Source organism: Oncorhynchus gorbuscha, linkage group LG06 (genome assembly GCF_021184085.1).
Source record: "Oncorhynchus gorbuscha isolate QuinsamMale2020 ecotype Even-year linkage group LG06, OgorEven_v1.0, whole genome shotgun sequence".
Classification (NCBI taxonomy): domain Eukaryota; kingdom Metazoa; phylum Chordata; class Actinopteri; order Salmoniformes; family Salmonidae; genus Oncorhynchus; species Oncorhynchus gorbuscha.
In genome coordinates, this window is record NC_060178.1 from 107,166,172 (window position 1) to 107,181,053 (window position 14,882).

Here is a 14,882-nt window from a genome sequence, read left to right on the forward strand (position 1 = left end):
AGGTCGAGTCATGCGTCCTCCGAAACATGACCCGCCAAACCGCACTTCTTAACACCCGCCCGCTAAACCCGGAAGCCAGCTGCACCAATGTGTCGGAGGAAAGTCAGCCTGCAGGCACCCAGCCAACCACAAGGAGTCGCTAGAGTGCGATGAGCCAAGTAAAGCCTCCCCCCCTAACCAGGACGACGCTGGGCCAATTGTGCGCCATCCTATGGGACTCCCTTTCACGGCTGGTTGTGACACAGCCTGGGATCGAACCCGGGTCTGTAGTGACGCCTCAAGCATTGTGATCCAGTGCCTTAGATCACTGCTTCACTTGGGAGGCCCTTCTAAAACCCTTTAAGAGATATGGCTTTTTTGTTGTTAAGGCTTTTAGCATCAATTACTTTAACTTTTGGAAAGTGTCAAGTTTAATACAGGAAATGACTGTACTGTTTATATACACTGGCAGCTGTACAGTTATAGTCATAAAGTCAGACTTATTGTCAATAAAAGTTAACAGAGTGCAACATAAAACAAACAGCAAAATCTAATTGGAACTAAACTAAATTAGACATATTGTATAATTTAATGTAGCCTGTTGCTTTCATTGTTCTCCATTTTAACTCGTCATTTTAATTATTTCTTAATTCTTCTAGAATTAATTGAATGTTTCATTAAGATCCCTGTTAGCTGATGCCATGGCGACAGCTAATCTTCCTAGGGTCCAACTCAGACCTAAAATTACATTATAAACTATTACAATTGACATTAAATACATTACATTTAACAAAAATACATTTAACAAGTGTCCATTACAAACAGTTAAAATACCTGACAGATAATATATTTAACATTCAGTAAATGATCTCTGGGAGTGCAAAACCACTTCATGATATACCCAGCAGTACTGTACATGTTAGATATAGACAGGGAGTTCTCTTTGTGGACCCCTGCAGGTCCTATGAGCGGAGTGTCTGTGCGTTATGATGGAAGAGGGAAAGTCTCCTAGGGTTGTAGGTAGATTACAGACAGACTGATAAGGGCAGAGCTCAGTGGCTTTGATAAGTAAATCAGGTCACCACACCTCGCCACAGAGGCACAATGCAGAGAGAACAGAGTCAGGCCACTGCTCAGACTCTCTCTCTCTCTCTCTCTCTCTCTCTCTCTCTCTCTCTCTCTCTCTCTCTCTCTCTCTCTCTCTCTCTCTCTCTCTCTCTCTCTCTCTCTCTCTCAGTCAGTCTCTCTCAGTCAGTCTCTCTCTCTCTCTCTCTCTGTCAGTCTCTCTCAGTCAGTCTCTCTCTCTCTCTCTCTCTCTCTCTCTGATGAGACAGAATGATGATGAATGATGAGACAGTCGGATGATGAGACAGTAGGGTGATGAGACAGTAGGATGATGAGACAGTAGGATGATGAGACAGCAGGATGATGAGACAGAAGGAGGATGGATGATGAGACAGTAGGATGATGAGACAGCAGGATGATGAGGCAGTAGGATGATGAGATAGCAGGATGATGAGACAGCAGGATGATGAGACAGAAGGAGGATGATACAGTAGGATGATGAGACAGCAGGATGATGAGACAATAGGAGGATGGATGATGAGACAGCAGGATGATGATACAGTAGGAGGATGGATCATGAGACAGCAGGATGATGAGACAGTAGGATGATGAGACAGTAGGATGATGAGACAGTAGGATGATGAGACAGTAGGATGATGAGACAGAAGGATGATGAGTCAGTAGGATGATGAGACAGCAGGATGATGAGACAGTAGGAGGATGGATGATGAGACAGTAGGATGATGAGACAGCAGGATGATGAGACAGAAGGAGGATGGATGATGAGACAGTAGGAGGATGAGATAGTAGGAGGATGAGACAGAAGGAGGATGATACAGTAGGAGAAGGGGACAGGTGGATGATGAGACAGTAGGAGGATGAGACAGCTGGATGATGATACAGAAGGAGGATAATACAGTAGGATGATGAGACAGAAGGAGGATGAGACAGTAGGATGATGATACAGAAGGAGGATGGATGATGAGACAGAAGGAGGATGAGACAGTAGGATGATGAGACAGTAGGATGATGAGACAGAAGGAGGATGGATGATGAGACAGAAGGAGGATGATACAGCAGGATGATGTGACGGAAGGAGGATGGATGATGAGACAGTAGATGATGAGATACTTACTTGTGCACCTGGTGCTCCAGGGGGTCCTGAGATGGCTCCTCCACTCTGTGGAGAAACTAGTATTATCATCATAACATTCAACACAATGATGACATGGTATCTGATGACAGGGTATCTAATGACAGGGTATCTGGTTACATGGTATCTGATGATATGGTATCTGGTAACATGGTATCTGATGACAGGGTATCTGATGACATGGTATCTGATTACAGGGTATCTGATGACATGGTATCTGATTACAGGATATCTGATTACATGGTATCTGATTACATGGTATCTGGTTACATGGTATCTGATGACAGGGTATCTGATGACATGGTATCTGATTACATGGTATCTGATGACATGGTATCTGATTACATGGTATCTGATGATATGGTATCTGGTAACATGGTATCTGATGACAGGGTGTCTGATGACATGGTATCTGATTACAGGATATCTGATGACAGGGTATCTGATTACAGGATATCTGATGACATGGTATCTGATGACATGGTATCTGATTACATGGTATCTGATGATATGGTATCTGGTAACATGGTATCTGATGACAGGATATCTGATGACATGGTATCTGATTACATGGTATCTGATGATATGGTATCTGGTAACATGGTATCTGATGACAGGATATCTGATGACATGGTATCTGATGACAGGATATCTGATGACATGGTATCTGATGATATGGTATCTACAGTAGCCCACGGTATATAGGGGAATGTGGTAACCTTTACTTTGAGGGTCACCCTACCGAGGCTCAACAAACAAGACTATAAGTAACATGTCAACTGTTGACTAGCACTGTGATGCTAGTTGCATCGTCGGCAACACCTGATGAGGACGAGTACAGTGAAGTTCTTACCTGCAGTTTGTACAGACTGCTCATCCCATTGCCCTCCACATAGGGGACACCCTGCAAACACACACATCTCAGTCAGAGCCAGCTTTCTCCTCCGTTAACACACTTCTAGCCTTACACACTCAAAAAGGTCTTGTGTGTGTGTGTGTGTGTGTGTGTGTGTGTGTGTGTGTGTGTGTGTGTGTGTGTGTGTGTGTGTGTGTGTGTGTGTGTGTGTGTGTGTGTGTGTGTGTGTGTGTGTGTGTGTGTGTGTGTGTGTGTCTGCCTGAGTGTTTTCTGTGACTCTAGTCTAACAGTCAGTCCTGTAGGCCTGGACCAGGCAGACAGTATTACTTTGTTCATAAGCCCTTAAATGCAACATGGTTGAGATGAATATCTGGGGCTGCCTGGTGATCACTACATGGAGTGATCAATATCTGGGACTGCCTGGTGGTCACTACATGGAGTGATCAATATCTGGGGCTGCCTGGTGGTCACTACATGGAGTGATCAATATCTGGGGCTGCCTGGTGGTCACTACATGGAGTGATCAATATCTGGGGCTATCTGGTGGTCACTCACATGGAGTGATCAATATCTGGGGCTGCCTGGTGATCACTACATGGAGTGATCAATATCTGGGGCTGCCTGGTGGTCACTACATGGAGTGATCAATATCTGGGGCTGTCTGGTGGTCACTACATGCAGTGATCAATAACTGGGGCTGCCTGGTGGTCACTACATGCAGTGATCAATATTTGGGGCTGCCTGGTGGTCACTACATGGAGTGATCAATATCTGGGGCTGTCTGGTGGTCACTACATGCAGTGATCAATATCTGGGGCTGCCTGGTGGTCACTACATGCAGTGATCAATATCTGGGGCTGCCTGGTGATCACTACATGGGAGATATCAATATCTGGGGCTGCCTGGTGATCACTAAACAAAAGAGGAGAGCAGTAACACTTGTTTAACCCTCCGGCCTCTGTAGATTCAAACACTAATGTGAGTACCAAAGCAACTACAACATCCTGATGGCTTGAGGAGTAGCCTGGATATACCAGAGATAGTCTGGATAGTCCTGCCTGACTAGTGTTTATGGGGCCAGGGCGGGGGGGGTGTAGCCCCGGTCTCCTCTCCACTACTCAGTGTATGTGCTGTCTGTCATCAGTGTGTAATCTGAGGCAAAGCTAAACGGCTGCAAGACAGCGCTAAACTAACCACAGCATCAGAGTATCTACAGGAGAACAGGTTTTAAGTTTGAAGGAAACCTGTGGCCCTAAGCTTTTGCTAGATTTGTGCAATTTAAAGAATTTACAGTACTGAAGTTCATTCATTAACCCTCTCCTCCAACACAGTACGTGGGTTGTGTTAAGGAGGCACAAAGCGGAAGAAACCCCTACATAACAGAGTGAAACAGGAAGTACTCGCTTTGTACGTGTCCAATAAGAAACACTCCTTTTGGTTTTGCTCCAGTGTCCCCTGAAGTAACATGAACATGGTGACTCAATAACATTTCTACCTGCCCTCCAGGACACCTACAGCACCCGATGTCACAGGCCAAAAAGATCATCAAGGACATCAACCACCCGAACCACTGCCTGTTCACCCCGCTATCATCCAGAAGGCGAGGTCAGTACAGGTGCATCAAAGCTGGGACCGAGAGACTGAAAAACAGCTTCTATCTCAAGGCCATCAGACTGTTAAACAGCCACCACTAACACTGAGTGGCTGCTGCCAACACACTGTCATTGACACTGACCCAACTCCAGCCATTTTAATAATGGGAATTGATGGGAAATGATGTAAATATATCACTAGCCACTTTAAACAATGCTACCTTATATAATGTTACTTACCCTACATTATTAATCTCATATGCATATGTATATACTGTACTCTACATCATCGACTGCATCCTTATGTAACACATGTATCACTAGCCACTTTAACTATGCCACTTTGTTTACTTTGTCTACACACTCATCTCATATGTATATACTGTACTCAATACCATCTACTGTATGCTGCTCTGTACCATCACTCATTCATATATCCTTATGTACATGTTCCTTATCCCCTTACACTGTGTATAAGACAGTAGTTTTGGAATTGTTAGTTAGATTACTTGTTGGTTATCACTGCATTGTCGGAACTAGAAGCACAAGCATTTCGCTACACTCGCATTAACATCTGCTAACCATGTGTATGTGACAAATAACATTTGATTTGATTTGATTTGATACTACTGCACTGTTAGATACTACTGCACTGTTAGATACTACTACACTGTTAGATACTACTGTACTGTTAGATACTACTGTACTGTTAGATACTACTACACTGTTAGATACTACTGCACTGTTAGATACTACTGCACTGTTAGATACTACTGCACTGTTATACACTACTGCACTGTTAGATACTACTGCACTGTTAGATACTACTGCACTGTTAGATACTACTGCACTGTTAGATACTACTGCACTGTTAGATACTACTGTTAGATACTACTACACTGTTAGATACTACTACACTGTTAGATACTACTACACTGTTAGATACTACTGCACTGTTAGATACTACTGCACTGTTAGATACTACTGCACTGTTAGATACTACTGCACTGTTAGATAGTACTGCACTGTTAGATAGTACTGCACTGTTAGATACTACTGCACTGTTAGATAGTATTGCACTGTTAGATACTACTGCACTGTTAGATACTACTGCACTGTTAGATACTACTGCACTGTTATATACTACTGCACTGTTAGATAGTACTGCACTGTTAGATAGTACTGCACTGTTAGATACTACTGCACTGTTAGATAGTACTGCACTGTTAGATACTACTGCACTGTTAGATACTACTGCACTGTTTGATACTACCTCACTGTTAGATAGTACTGCACTGTTATATACTACTGCACTGTTAGATAGTACTGCACTGTTTGATACTACCGCGCTGTTAGATACTACCTCACTGTTAGATAGTACTGCACTGTTATATACTACTGCACTGTTAGATAGTACTGCACTGTTTGATACTACTGCACTGTTAGATAGTACTGCACTGTTAGATACTACTGCACTGTTAGATACTACTGCACTGTTAGATACTACTGTTAGATACTACTGCACTGTTAGATACTACTACACTGTTAGATACTACTGCACTGTTAGATACTACTACACTGTTAGATACTACTGTTAGATACTACTGTTAGATACTACTGTTAGATACTACTGCACTGTTAGATACTACTGTTAGATACTACTGTTAGACACTACTGCACTGTTAGATACTACTGCACTGTTAGATACTACTGCACTGTTAGATACTACTGTTAGATACTACTGTTAGACACTACTGCACTGTTAGATACTACTGCACTGTTAGACACTACTGCACTGTTAGATAGTACTGCACTGTTAGACACTACTACACTGTTAGATAGTACTGCACTGTTAGATACTACTGCACTGTTAGACACTACTGCACTGTTAGATAGTACTGCACTGTTAGACACTACTGCACTGTTAGATAGTACTACACTGTTAGACACTACTGCACTGTTAGATAGTACTACACTGTTAGATACTACTGCACTGTTAGATACTACTGCACTGTTAGATAGTACTGCACTGTTAGACACTACTGCACTGTTAGATAGTACTGCACTGTTAGACACTACTGTTAGATACTACTACACTGTTAGATAGTACTGCACTGTTAGACACTACTGCACTGTTAGATAGTACTGCACTGTTAGACACTACTGCACTGTTATACACTACTGCACTGTTAGATACTACTACACTGTTAGATACTACTGCACTGTTAGATACTACTGCACTGTTAGATACTACTGTTAGATACTACTGCACTGTTAGATACTACTGCACTGCTAGATACTACTACACTGTTAGATACTACTACACTGTTAGATACTACTACACTGTTAGATACTACTGTACTGTTAGATACTACTGTACTGTTAGATACTACTGTTAGATACTACTACACTGTTAGATACTACTGCACTGTTAGATACTACTGCACTGTTAGATACTACTACACTGTTAGATACTACTGTACTGTTAGATACTACTGTACTGTTAGATACTACTACACTGTTAGATACTACTGCACTGTTAGATACTACTGCACTGTTAGATACTACTGCACTGTTATACACTACTGCACTGTTAGATACTACTGCACTGTTAGATACTACTGCACTGTTAGATACTACTGCACTGTTAGATACTACTGCACTGTTAGATACTACTGCACTGTTAGATACTACTGTTAGATACTACTACACTGTTAGATACTACTACACTGTTAGATACTACTACACTGTTAGATACTACTGCACTGTTAGATACTACTGCACTGTTAGATACTACTGCACTGTTAGATACTACTGCACTGTTAGATAGTACTGCACTGTTAGATAGTACTGCACTGTTAGATACTACTGCACTGTTAGATAGTACTGCACTGTTAGATACTACTGCACTGTTAGATACCACTGCACTGTTTGATACTACCTCACTGTTAGATAGTACTGCACTGTTATATACTACTGCACTGTTAGATAGTACTGCACTGTTTGATACTACCGCGCTGTTAGATACTACCTCACTGTTAGATAGTACTGCACTGTTATATACTACTGCACTGTTAGATAGTACTGCACTGTTTGATACTACTGCACTGTTAGATAGTACTGCACTGTTAGATACTACTGCACTGTTAGATACTACTGCACTGTTAGATACTACTGTTAGATACTACTGCACTGTTAGATACTACTACACTGTTAGATACTACTGCACTGTTAGATACTACTACACTGTTAGATACTACTGTTAGATACTACTGTTAGATACTACTGTTAGATACTACTGCACTGTTAGATACTACTGTTAGATACTACTGTTAGACACTACTGCACTGTTAGATACTACTGCACTGTTAGATACTACTGCACTGTTAGATACTACTGTTAGATACTACTGTTAGACACTACTGCACTGTTAGATACTACTGCACTGTTAGACACTACTGCACTGTTAGATAGTACTGCACTGTTAGACACTACTACACTGTTAGATAGTACTGCACTGTTAGATACTACTGCACTGTTAGACACTACTGCACTGTTAGATAGTACTGCACTGTTAGATACTACTGCACTGTTAGATAGTATTGCACTGTTAGATACTACTGCACTGTTAGATACTACTGCACTGTTAGATACTACTGCACTGTTATATACTACTGCACTGTTAGATAGTACTGCACTGTTAGATAGTACTGCACTGTTAGATACTACTGCACTGTTAGATAGTACTGCACTGTTAGATACTACTGCACTGTTAGATACTACTGCACTGTTTGATACTACCTCACTGTTAGATAGTACTGCACTGTTATATACTACTGCACTGTTAGATAGTACTGCACTGTTTGATACTACCGCGCTGTTAGATACTACCTCACTGTTAGATAGTACTGCACTGTTATATACTACTGCACTGTTAGATAGTACTGCACTGTTTGATACTACTGCACTGTTAGATAGTACTGCACTGTTAGATACTACTGCACTGTTAGATACTACTGCACTGTTAGATACTACTGTTAGATACTACTGCACTGTTAGATACTACTACACTGTTAGATACTACTGCACTGTTAGATACTACTACACTGTTAGATACTACTGTTAGATACTACTGTTAGATACTACTGTTAGATACTACTGCACTGTTAGATACTACTGTTAGATACTACTGTTAGACACTACTGCACTGTTAGATACTACTGCACTGTTAGATACTACTGCACTGTTAGATACTACTGTTAGATACTACTGTTAGACACTACTGCACTGTTAGATACTACTGCACTGTTAGACACTACTGCACTGTTAGATAGTACTGCACTGTTAGACACTACTACACTGTTAGATAGTACTGCACTGTTAGATACTACTGCACTGTTAGACACTACTGCACTGTTAGATAGTACTGCACTGTTAGACACTACTGCACTGTTAGATAGTACTACACTGTTAGACACTACTGCACTGTTAGATAGTACTACACTGTTAGATACTACTGCACTGTTAGATACTACTGCACTGTTAGATAGTACTGCACTGTTAGACACTACTGCACTGTTAGATAGTACTGCACTGTTAGACACTACTGTTAGATACTACTACACTGTTAGATAGTACTGCACTGTTAGACACTACTGCACTGTTAGATAGTACTGCACTGTTAGACACTACTGCACTGTTATACACTACTGCACTGTTAGATACTACTACACTGTTAGATACTACTGCACTGTTAGATACTACTGCACTGTTAGATACTACTGTTAGATACTACTGCACTGTTAGATACTACTGCACTGCTAGATACTACTACACTGTTAGATACTACTACACTGTTAGATACTACTACACTGTTAGATACTACTGTACTGTTAGATACTACTGTACTGTTAGATACTACTGTTAGATACTACTACACTGTTAGATACTACTGCACTGTTAGATACTACTGCACTGTTAGATACTACTGCACTGTTATACACTACTGCACTGTTAGATACTACTGTTAGATACTACTGTTAGATACTACTGTTAGATACTACTACACTGTTAGATACTACTGCACTGTTAGATACTACTGCACTGTTAGATACTACTGCACTGTTATACACTACTGCACTGTTAGATACTACTGCACTGTTAGATACTACTGCACTGTTTGATACTACCTCACTGTTAGATAGTACTGCACTGTTATATACTACTGCACTGTTAGATAGTACTGCACTGTTTGATACTACCGCGCTGTTAGATACTACCTCACTGTTAGATAGTACTGCACTGTTATATACTACTGCACTGTTAGATAGTACTGCACTGTTTGATACTACTGCACTGTTAGATAGTACTGCACTGTTAGATACTACTGCACTGTTAGATACTACTGCACTGTTAGATACTACTGTTAGATACTACTGCACTGTTAGATACTACTACACTGTTAGATACTACTGCACTGTTAGATACTACTACACTGTTAGATACTACTGTTAGATACTACTGTTAGATACTACTGTTAGATACTACTGCACTGTTAGATACTACTGTTAGATACTACTGTTAGACACTACTGCACTGTTAGATACTACTGCACTGTTAGATACTACTGCACTGTTAGATACTACTGTTAGATACTACTGTTAGACACTACTGCACTGTTAGATACTACTGCACTGTTAGACACTACTGCACTGTTAGATAGTACTGCACTGTTAGACACTACTACACTGTTAGATAGTACTGCACTGTTAGATACTACTGCACTGTTAGACACTACTGCACTGTTAGATAGTACTGCACTGTTAGACACTACTGCACTGTTAGATAGTACTACACTGTTAGACACTACTGCACTGTTAGATAGTACTACACTGTTAGATACTACTGCACTGTTAGATACTACTGCACTGTTAGATAGTACTGCACTGTTAGACACTACTGCACTGTTAGATAGTACTGCACTGTTAGACACTACTGTTAGATACTACTACACTGTTAGATAGTACTGCACTGTTAGATACTACTGCACTGTTAGACACTACTGCACTGTTAGATAGTACTGCACTGTTAGACACTACTGCACTGTTATACACTACTGCACTGTTAGATACTACTACACTGTTAGATACTACTGCACTGTTAGATACTACTGCACTGTTAGATACTACTGTTAGATACTACTGCACTGTTAGATACTACTGCACTGCTAGATACTACTACACTGTTAGATACTACTACACTGTTAGATACTACTACACTGTTAGATACTACTGTACTGTTAGATACTACTGTACTGTTAGATACTACTGTTAGATACTACTACACTGTTAGATACTACTGCACTCTTAGATACTACTGCACTGTTAGATACTACTGCACTGTTATACACTACTGCACTGTTAGATACTACTGTTAGATACTACTGTTAGATACTACTACACTGTTAGATACTACTGCACTGTTAGATACTACTGCACTGTTAGATACTACTGCACTGTTATACACTACTGCACTGTTAGATACTACTGCACTGTTAGATACTACTACACTGTTAGATACTACTGTACTGTTAGATACTACTGTACTGTTAGATACTACTACACTGTTAGATACTACTGCACTGTTAGATACTACTGCACTGTTAGATACTACTGCACTGTTATACACTACTGCACTGTTAGATACTACTGCACTGTTAGATACTACTACACTGTTAGATACTACTACACTGTTAGATACTACTGTACTGTTAGATACTAATGTTAGATACTACTGCACTGTTAGATACTACTGCACTGTTAGATACTACTGCACTGTTTGATACTACCTCACTGTTAGATAGTACTGCACTGTTATATACTACTGCACTGTTAGATAGTACTGCACTGTTTGATACTACTGCACTGTTAGATACTACTGCACTGTTAGATACTACTGCACTGTTAGATACTACTGCACTGTTATACACTACTGCACTGTTAGATACTACTGCACTGTTAGATACTACTACACTGTTAGATACTACTACACTGTTAGATACTACTGTACTGTTAGATACTAATGTTAGATACTACTGCACTGTTAGATACTACTGCACTGTTAGATACTACTGCACTGTTTGATACTACCTCACTGTTAGATAGTACTGCACTGTTAGATACTACTGCACTGTTAGATAGTACTGCACTGTTTGATACTACTGCACTGTTAGATACTACCTCACTGTTAGATAGTACTGCACTGTTAGATACTACTGCACTGTTAGATACTACCTCACTGTTATATACTACTGCACTGTTAGATACTACTGCACTGTTAGATACTACTGCACTGTTAGATACTACTGCGCTGTTAGATACTACTGCACTGTTAGATACTACTGCACTGTTAGATACTACTGCACTGTTAGATACTACTGCACTGTTAGATACTACTGCACTGTTAGATACTACTGCACTGTTATATACTACTGCACTGTTAGATACTACTGCACTGTTAGATACTACTGCACTGTTAGATAGTACTGCACTGTTAGATACTACTGCACTGTTAGATAGTATTGCACTGTTAGATACTACTGCACTGTTAGATACTACTGCACTGTTAGATACTACTGCACTGTTATATACTACTGCACTGTTAGATAGTACTGCACTGTTAGATAGTACTGCACTGTTAGATACTACTGCACTGCTAGATACTACTACACTGTTAGATACTACTACACTGTTAGATACTACTACACTGTTAGATACTACTGTACTGTTAGATACTACTGTACTGTTAGATACTACTGTTAGATACTACTACACTGTTAGATACTACTGCACTGTTAGATACTACTGCACTGTTAGATACTACTGCACTGTTATACACTACTGCACTGTTAGATACTACTGTTAGATACTACTGTTAGATACTACTGTTAGATACTACTACACTGTTAGATACTACTGCACTGTTAGATACTACTGCACTGTTAGATACTACTGCACTGTTATACACTACTGCACTGTTAGATACTACTGCACTGTTAGATACTACTACACTGTTAGATACTACTGTACTGTTAGATACTACTGTACTGTTAGATACTACTACACTGTTAGATACTACTGCACTGTTAGATACTACTGCACTGTTAGATACTACTGCACTGTTATACACTACTGCACTGTTAGATACTACTGCACTGTTAGATACTACTACACTGTTAGATACTACTACACTGTTAGATACTACTGTACTGTTAGATACTAATGTTAGATACTACTGCACTGTTAGATACTACTGCACTGTTAGATACTACTGCACTGTTTGATACTACCTCACTGTTAGATAGTACTGCACTGTTATATACTACTGCACTGTTAGATAGTACTGCACTGTTTGATACTACTGCACTGTTAGATACTACTGCACTGTTAGATACTACTGCACTGTTAGATACTACTGCACTGTTATACACTACTGCACTGTTAGATACTACTGCACTGTTAGATACTACTACACTGTTAGATACTACTACACTGTTAGATACTACTGTACTGTTAGATACTAATGTTAGATACTACTGCACTGTTAGATACTACTGCACTGTTAGATACTACTGCACTGTTTGATACTACCTCACTGTTAGATAGTACTGCACTGTTAGATACTACTGCACTGTTAGATAGTACTGCACTGTTTGATACTACTGCACTGTTAGATACTACCTCACTGTTAGATAGTACTGCACTGTTAGATACTACTGCACTGTTAGATACTACCTCACTGTTATATACTACTGCACTGTTAGATACTACTGCACTGTTAGATACTACTGCACTGTTAGATACTACTGCGCTGTTAGATACTACTGCACTGTTAGATACTACTGCACTGTTAGATACTACTGCACTGTTAGATACTACTGCACTGTTAGATACTACTGCACTGTTAGATACTACTACACTGTTAGATACTACTGCACTGTTATATACTACTGCACTGTTAGATACTACTGCACTGTTAGATACTACTGCACTGTTAGATAGTACTGCACTGTTAGATACTACTGCACTGTTAGATAGTATTGCACTGTTAGATACTACTGCACTGTTAGATACTACTGCACTGTTAGATACTACTGCACTGTTATATACTACTGCACTGTTAGATAGTACTGCACTGTTAGATAGTACTGCACTGTTAGATACTACTGCACTGTTAGATACTACTGCACTGTTAGATACTACTGCACTGTTTGATACTACCTCACTGTTAGATAGTACTGCACTGTTATATACTACTGCACTGTTAGATACTACTACACTGTTAGATACTACTACACTGTTAGATACTACTGCACTGTTAGATACTACTGCACTGTTAGATACTACTGCACTGTTAGATACTACTGCACTGTTATATACTACTGCACTGTTAGATAGTACTGCACTGTTAGATAGTACTGCACTGTTAGATAGTACTGCACTGTTAGATACTACTGCACTGTTAGATAGTATTGCACTGTTAGATACTACTGCACTGTTAGATACTACTGCACTCTTAGATACTACTGCACTGTTATATACTACTGCACTGTTAGATAGTACTGCACTGTTAGATAGTACTGCACTGTTAGATACTACTGCACTGTTAGATAGTACTGCACTGTTAGATACTACTGCACTGTTTGATACTACCTCACTGTTAGATAGTACTGCACTGTTATATACTACTGCACTGTTAGATAGTACTGCACTGTTTGATACTACCGCGCTGTTAGATACTACCTCACTGTTAGATAGTACTGCACTGTTATATACTACTGCACTGTTAGATAGTACTGCACTGTTTGATACTACTGCACTGTTAGATAGTACTGCACTGTTTGATACTACTGCACTGTTAGATACTACTGCACTGTTAGATACTACTGCACTGTTAGATAGTACTGCACTGTTAGATACTACTGCACTGTTAGATACTACTGCACTGTTAGATAGTACTGCACTGTTATATACTACTGTTAGATACTACTGCACTGTTAGATACTACTGCACTGTTAGATAGTACTGCACTGTTATATACTACTGCACTGTTAGATACTACTACACTGTTAGATACTACTGTTAGATACTACTGTTAGATACTACTGTTAGATACTACTGCACTGTTAGATACTACTGTTAGATACTACTGTTAGACACTACTGCACTGTTAGATACTA

At 39.9% G+C, this 14,882-nt stretch overlaps 1 protein-coding gene across 1 annotated transcript in view; it reads right to left on the bottom strand.

Moving 5' to 3' along the window:
• Positions 1 to 14,882, bottom strand: part of LOC124038794 (collagen alpha-1(XIX) chain-like) — a 78,945-nt gene that overhangs the window by 48,079 nt on the left and 15,984 nt on the right. Inside the window, exons 2-3 of the mRNA XM_046354857.1 lie at positions 3,051 to 3,101; positions 2,180 to 2,224 (exon numbers count right to left, since the gene is read on the bottom strand). Of these exons, the coding sequence (XP_046210813.1) occupies positions 2,180 to 2,224; positions 3,051 to 3,074 (69 nt within the window). The 5' untranslated portion in view covers positions 3,075 to 3,101. The remainder of the gene's footprint in view (positions 1 to 2,179; positions 2,225 to 3,050; positions 3,102 to 14,882) is intronic.